General features: G+C 53.9%; 3 protein-coding genes across 3 annotated transcripts; all 3 read right to left on the reverse strand.

The window, feature by feature from the left end:
* On the reverse strand, positions 1-645 carry Tco025E_04794 (metallocarboxypeptidase; the record flags this gene model as incomplete). Its single annotated transcript, XM_029371699.1, has 1 exon — positions 1-645. A coding segment is annotated over one exon (645 nt), but the record flags the coding sequence as incomplete, so codon positions are not given.
* A 646-nt stretch (positions 646-1,291) lies between these two features.
* Positions 1,292-5,050, reverse strand: Tco025E_04795 (ribosomal rRNA-processing protein 12; the record flags this gene model as incomplete). Its single annotated transcript, XM_029371700.1, has 1 exon — positions 1,292-5,050. The coding sequence occupies one exon, from the start codon at positions 5,048-5,050 to the stop codon at positions 1,292-1,294; it is 3,759 nt and encodes a 1,252-aa protein (XP_029228314.1).
* Positions 5,051-5,529: 479 nt separating this feature from the next.
* Tco025E_04796 (UDP-sugar pyrophosphorylase) lies at positions 5,530-7,119 on the reverse strand (the record flags this gene model as incomplete). Its single annotated transcript, XM_029371701.1, has 1 exon — positions 5,530-7,119. One exon carries the CDS (start codon positions 7,117-7,119, stop codon positions 5,530-5,532), a length of 1,590 nt encoding a protein of 529 aa, XP_029228315.1.
* Positions 7,120-7,531: the final 412 nt, after the last annotated feature.

Consider the following 7,531-nt stretch of genomic DNA (forward strand, 5'->3'; position numbering starts at 1 on the left):
TCGACCCAGCGCCTCCTGTGTTGCCACAGGGAACGGGCCCTTGGGATCCACAATGTTCTCGTTGAGCGCCTTTTGCTTCGCCTGCACCTCCTTCAGAAGTCCAGGCAGCCACGACTTGACGTAACTGAAGACCTCGTCCAGGCGCTGCAGCGTCATGCCGGGCTCATAGAGATCCACCAGGGCCTCGTACGGGTGCTTGCCGGAGTTCCCTGCACGCAATTTCCCCTCCTCACGGTACAGCTCAACCAGCTGCTTCATTGTCGGGAGAAATCCCTCAAAGTTATTCTCCGCACGGCACTTCTTCCACACTTGTTGAGCCTTTGTTGTAAGAACTGTTTTGCGCTCGACGAAGTCTCCGGGAAGCATGTTTTCCAACTGCCAGGCCCGACGCATCTCACGAAGGTTACCACGCTGAAGTGAATCCAACTGATCAGTTTGTTGCTCCGCCAAGTCAAGCAGTTCCCTTACCCTGGGTTTTGTAAGCATCGCGTGGATGAGCTTATTTAACTCGGCTACAGCCATGGCACGCGCCTCAGCACCCTTCGGAGGCATCATGACACGGGCGTCCCACGTGGCAAGAGAAAAAAGATGTCCATAGCGATAGAGTTTCGTAAAGAGCTGCTCAAGTTCCTTGTACGCCTGCATTACCTTTGCCTTTTAAAATAGTGCTTGTAATTGTTTGTGGGTTGTACGCAGTTATAGTGTGCAACCTTCTTTTTTCTTCAGAGGGCCTGCAAATTTGGGCTGTCGTATCACGATGTGTTTCCCATCAGTTGAAAGTCGCGAAAAAGAAATATAGGGAAAGATCATGTGCTGAAATATTAGTAAAAAAAAATTTTTCGTTTTTTTTTTTGCTTCTTCTTCGCTTCCTTCAAATGTGTTTGTGTTTTATGTTTACGATTCCTGTTCGAAGTTTCGCCCGGGACCGCCACCTCCCTATTTCCGACCGTATTGTTTACACGTTGTTAGCGCATGTATGCGAGTCAAGGTTGGAGACGTTCTCGAGGTGGGGGATAACTCAATTTATTGTTTCGTTGCTGCCGTGGCTCCTTTTTTTTTTCCGATGTGTTTAATCACGAAGAGCTCTTCCTCTTCTTTCGTTTATGTTTTCTGTCCTCTCATTTATTTCGCATTTTTGTTCTCTCTCTCGCACTCGCACTCGCACTCGCTGGTTTTAATATGTGTTGTTGTTCTCCCCCCCCCCCTTCTTGCATGGGGCCGCGTTTCGCCGGTGAATGCGGCTGGGCCTTCACTCGGAAGGCCGCCGGCCTCCCTCCGCTCCCGGTGGCTTTCATTTGCTGCGGCGTTTTTTGGCGCGGCTGGCAAGTTTGGCCTTGTTTCCCTTCACGTGTGGATGGGCGACCGTCATGAGCCGCTGCAGAGCCTCACGCTGGTGGCGTTTGTTCATGTACTGCCGGTTGAGCGGGATGTAGGCGTACGGCGCCAAGTTGCCCCGCCGCACGTCGCCCTCACCGGTCCCCTTGAACTCCTCGCCCTTGCGAATATCCTCCTCCACCCGCATCCGCTTCAGTTCCCGCCGTTCAAGCTTCTGGTCTCGCAGCTTTTCAATTTGGTTTATCCCGGGGCCAACGCGGGACTGCGCCGCGGATATCGTGGTTTGGGCCGACTCGCCGTTTATCTTGTTGCCGTAGCGAAGCAGGAGCTCGTCGTTCTCGAAGTCCTCGGCCTCCACCCGAGAGCGCTTGCCGCGCACGCCCAACGCCCGCTCGTTGAGGGAGTCCGCATGCGCCAGCTGACTCCCGCGATGTAGCAGGCGATTGGCCATTTCCTGTCGACGCTGACGCTCTACCTGCTGGCGCTTTTCCTCGATGCTCATGATATGCAGCTTGCCGTCCTGGAACTCGAGGTGCATGTTGTCAAGCTCATCCCCGCTGTCCTCGGCGTCCGCTGCCGCGGCAAAGGAGGGCAAGGCATACGCAGCCACAAAGCTTGTCAAGGCACCCGCCTGCAGCAAATCGCGCTCTGCATCATCCTCAGCGCCGGCCTTCATCGCAGCCCCGAGGAAGAGGCGATCAAACTCATTTTTCTTCTCATCTGCACGTTTCTTGAGCTCCCGTTCTTCCTTCTTTTGCTCCCGTCGCATCATCTTCTGTGTGTAGCGAAGGAAGTTCTTCGAACCGACGGGGAAGATGGGCTCCAGACGCTCAAAAGTAAAACGCTTGATACATTTCTCAAGCAGCACGCGCATCTGCAGACGAATGTTGCTAGAAACACGTGGCTGGGAGGTCGTGAGAGCAATGGCGAGAAGCAGCTTGGGCAGCGATTTTTCCATCGCTGCGGCAACGCGTCGAGATCGTTTCATGAGCTTCAACACCATCCGTGCAAACATGGCTGCCGCAGACCTAACATCCGGCGCGTCGGACTCCATCATGCGCAGCCCCAGCGCAATAGCGGCGTCAAGGTCCGCCTCAGGCAATTCCTGATGGGTGATGTACACAAGCTTGGCCATGGCCACCACCGTGCTGGAAACCATCCATGGCGTCTTCCCTGAAAATCCGGCAAGCACCAGGTGCAAAAGCATATTCACCGGGTTACCAGCGCTGACGAGGTAACGCTGCATCTTTTCTAGAAGATCCATCGAGGCGGCACGTGTCTCGCTAGAACGCTCACGGGAAAGCAGGATGGTTTCCCCCACAGTTGCCCGAATCATTGGGAGAATCTGCTCTGGGTAGTACATCTTGCAGGCGTCAAGAGCCCACACAAGACACCGCAGCCGCATTTTAATGCCAGAAATTGTGACATTTTGTCGTCCAACAGTGAGAACTCCAGCGATGCGGGGGAATAGTGGAAAAATGTCTTTGATGCGATGCTCAAACATGGCAAACAAAAGCTTGTACGCCTTTTTCTGCAGCAAGCGAGACTCGGGAGCCGGATCCATCAAAACGGGCTCAATGATGTCATTGAAAAGCGTCACAACATGTTCCGCAGGAAGCTGGGCGATGACGGCGCACGAGATGTCAAGTACCATGCGACGTTTTCCTGTCAACGGTGTGTGGTTGGACTTCTTGACCGCAGCAAGATCCTTCTCTTGCGTCTGCAGCGCAATTTTTGTGCCAAGATCCAGAATGCCCTTCAATATGACCTGCATCACATCCACTGTGCAAACGCGTGAGAAACTCTGAATTGCCAACAAGACAGCCGTCGACTCGTGACTCTCAAACGTGTTACAAAGTTTCGGCATAATATTGGCGCTGAACTTCGGAATAATGTTTTCGCACACATCCTTGGCGGACTCCTGCGAGATGCCATGATAGACGTGGCGGTTCCAGGCAGGATCGTTCAGGGAGAGAAAGTGCGTGTCCTCTTCAAGACTGTTTTTAGGCGGCCGTGCACGCTTCCCCCGTGTGACGATTTCCCGTTGATCATCCTCCAAACGCCCTTCCCCATCCTCAGCGTTGTTGTCGCTCGCAGTTTCATCCGTGTCATCCTCCATCGACTCCGTCGTCGCGAGCTCGTGGTAGCCTTCACAGAGGACGTGCAGGGCGGTTGCACCGGTGTCCACAAAGAGCGGATGCGACATGAGGCCCACCAACTGCCTCGCAACGTCACGAAAGGACTCCCTTGTGATGGTTCGCGGATAGTGGCAAAAACCGACTCCCACACGCCAGTACTGCTGCAGTAGCACTGTCCACTTGGTGGAGAGTTCTACGCGCTGCTGCTTTTCATACTCCAAGGCAACACTGCGAGTGAACTGAATAAGTGGGAAAAAGTGCTCAACAAAAAAAGGCAGCGAATCATGCGACGCAATGCGTCGGAGGACGTTGAGCACATAACTATTGGCCCACGCATCCTCCTCAGCAGCGGCGCCGATGGCGTGGAGCTCGGCGTCGTGCGCCTGCCGAGGGTCAAACGGGATGATCTCCACAAATTCCTGGACACGCATGCCTTTTCCAAGGGCCACCATCACCCGCTCAATCTTCCCATTTAGTTTCGAGTCGTCCATGGCGCGCAGCTTGTTAAGCACGCGAAGCAGAAATGGGAAGGAAGGAAAGCGCCGCGTAAAAGGCATTGCGTCCCCAGCAGGTGTGCGCTTCAGGTAATTCAGCCGGCTAAAGAGAGCCTCCATTACTTCGAGGGCATACCCCCAGTAGAGTTGGCAGTGGGGCTTTAGCAGCTCCAAAAGCTGGGTGGAAACGATGCCGTCAATCATCTCACGTCCCTCCAGCGACTCCACAAGGTACGGTGAGAGTGTGCGCTGGAACAGCCCGGCGAGCTCTGACGCCGTCGATGACACAAGACTAACAGGCGCGTCTGTGAAGTTGGCGAGACACAATTTTACAAAAAACGGCAAAGCCTCTACAAAGAATTTTTGGCTCGCCCCTAGTACGTAGACACCTGTGTTTGCATCACGAACGGGAAGTGAACTTGACAAAGAAGTTGCCTCGCTTAGCGCCGCATGCTCCAGCAGTTTGCGAAAGGTCACCATGTACATTTTCATAGTGTCCACCTGTAGTTTGCTCGGCTCCAGGCGAGAAAAAGCTGAGAGTACCTTCATTGACGGTGTGTGGAAGGAAAGCATCAACTGTTGGGCAAACTTCATTGCCTTGACCACAATAAGATAATTGCTTGCCACATTTTCCGCGATAAGCTGCTCCGTCAACGTAATGGCAGAATCGAGCTGATGCAGCAAGATGCCTTGACTCAGGCGGGGGGCGCAGGCGGAAGCGATTGCAAGAATGTATGGAATATGGTGCTTCTCTGGAGACCGTGAGAGGGTGGTAAAGGCGGCCATAAAGAGCGACAGTGGACTAACGGTCTCGCCGAGGCTTTCAATCGACTCCACCAGCCCGCCCTGCACACATCGCAGAATGTTGTGGTCAAATGTCTTGTGCGTCTTTTTATTCTGCGCCGTCTGAATGCGCCTTAACGCCGCCTTCTTCATCTCGGCCTTCTGCATTTCTGCCTTTTGCCGCTTCACCGCCATCGCCTGACGCCGCAGCAGCAGGACATTCTGGCGGCTCAGGTTTGCACTCTTCCGCGCATGCCTGAGGACCGTCCTCCCACCAGCGCCCTCCCCTTGAGGCTTCATCGCTCCTCCCCTTTTAGCCTCACGCCTCTGCCGTTAGTTTCGCTGCTTCGTCAGAAACAAAATTGCACGCGTGGATGCCCCCGACGTGATCGCCGCCGCAGAAGCCTAACGCAATGCAGGGCGGGAAAAGGAAAAGAAAAGAAAGAAACCGAGGGGAGGAGGAGCGGGAGGAAATAGCACACACACGCACAACGGAACCATGAGGGTCTCCCGTCATTGTAACAGACGCTCGCGGGGGATCAGCTCGTGTTCGTGCCTTCCCAGACGCATCAAAGGGAAAATAAGAGAAACGCCAACATGTAAAAAAAAACAACAACAACGATGCTGCCCGCGTAACACACAGAAGAGCAGCGAGGAATAAAACAACTTTAAGGGAAGCAAAAAAAAAAACGGAGAGAAAAAAGAGATACATAAAAGAGGTAGGAGCTTCACATGTTTCCCCCCCCCCTTCCTGCTTCTAGCGTGTTTGTCGCTACATTCTAGACGTTTGAGGGGTTCCGCGGGGCCTCGTCCGGCCGCCGAATAACGACCCGGTCGCAGGAATCACTTAGAAGTTCACGTACCACACATGGCAGGTACGGCTTCAGGCCTTCCCCCTCGCTTGATACAAGCGGTGATATTTCCACAGCTACCTTTTTGCGCCGCAGCGCCGCAAGTGCCGCCGCTGCGGCTTGGGCGTCCTCGCCCCCTCCCGCGGAAGCGGAGCTGAGCGCCGCAGACAACCATCGCGTGTGTAGCGTCCACAAGAGCCGCGACGCATCACTCGCCGTGTCACTTGCTGCTCCCTCCGCATTTTTAATGGGGGCAAACTCTTCACTGCGATCCACTTGCATAATGCGAAAGCCGTCACCGCCCCCCACGGCTGGGTTCACACACTCCTTGGCATAGCGAAAGAGATCAAAAATGAACGCCTCCAGTTTGATCCCCAGCGTCGGACCATTTACGGTTGGTATTTTCTTACGTGCGACGTGGTACCGCGTAAAGGACTTCATACGATCGGCCGCAAGCTGCAGAAAGCGAACGCTACATATGTAGGATGATATATTTGCACAGTTAAACTTGAGTTCCCCAGTTGCAGCGTGCACCTCCGCCGCCCTCTCACCAATTTCAGTGTACTCTACCACCCCCCATTTTTCGCGGACACGCGCAAAAACACCCACGGCCTCGTCTGGCCTGGCCTTTGGACATGCCTTTACCACGACATGTGCCTCCTCCTTTAGGGCGTACCCGGCAAACAATGGGTCGGCAACCTTGGTAATCAGGTTGTCCACGTTTCCAATCTGAACGTACGTTACGCCAAGACGCTCCAACCGCTGCATCAGTGACTCCTTCGCACCCTGAGGAACATTCATTAACGCCGGATACACCCCGGCGTTCCCGCCTGGTGCAGCAGAAATGCGATTGGAGGACTCCATGAGGACTCTTCCCGTGTCTTCGTCGTAGCAGGGAAGAGACGCTTGCAGGAAGAAGTGCACCTGCTCCTCCGCAAGCCCAAAGTAGTTCGCCTCTTGAAAAAACCGCCGTGTCTGCTCATCGTTCTGTGTAGAAGTCATCACCAGGAGCTGTATCTTTGCCGAGGGAGCACCTCCGCAGCGGGAGGTCGCAAGCTCTTCGCGTCGGAGTATTTTCTCACTGTGAATTTGAAACAACGACTTCCCTTCACGAAGCCCTTTGCACGTGAAGAGGCCTTTGGGAACAGTCGCGCCAAGTCGAGTCCCGCTGCCACCTGCCAAGATAAGAAATGCCACACGTCCGGCGTGAATAGCCTCATAACCAAGTTTCTCCAGCTCCCCAACGCATTTGTCTCCGCTGCGCCGTGCCTCAAGAGCGTCAAACAAAAAGTTATCTGGCGGTGGCTCCATCTCAGCGGTGCTGTTGTGATCCGCGCAGTGCTCCAGGCTCTGGCGCAGGACATGGTTGAGGTGGTAAAAATCCACGCCATGAAGTTCCACCGTCAGCTGCTTGACCAGCGCCGATCGGTCCTTTTCGTTGCCATGCTCAAGAATATCCAGGATATGATCCTGACCGGCGCCCCTTAGGCGCCGGATGCACTCGGCCACGTCGCTCATGGGGCACAAAGCGGGGGGAAGAAAAGTAAAATACAGTAAAACTCGGAAAAAAAAACACTGCTGTATTTTCTTAGTGCAGTGTATTCCCTCCAACCACGGTTTGTCTTCACGTACTGGAGATGATAAATGTAACTATGATGCTCCTATATGTGCAGCTGCTCAAAGAGGGAGGAGACCCGCTCCTCTGAGCCCTCCACTTTTTTGTGTCCTTTCTTTTATGCTATTTTCTCGGCATTTAGGTGTTGAAGCCGAGAAAAGGTGGTGAAAGACGAATAAAGGCAAACAGCAAGCATACAAAGAGGTCACACATGGGCCAACGTAGAGAATAGGCAAAGAGAGAAGGGCCGAAGGAACCTCAACCCACTGAGAAGGCAGGAAGAGCACAACCTGCAGAATTCCAAGCATAGAAAGA

The sequence above is a fragment of the Trypanosoma conorhini genome, assembly GCF_003719485.1.
Source record: "Trypanosoma conorhini strain 025E chromosome Unknown Tco_14.4_contig_00257, whole genome shotgun sequence".
Classification (NCBI taxonomy): domain Eukaryota; phylum Euglenozoa; class Kinetoplastea; order Trypanosomatida; family Trypanosomatidae; genus Trypanosoma; species Trypanosoma conorhini.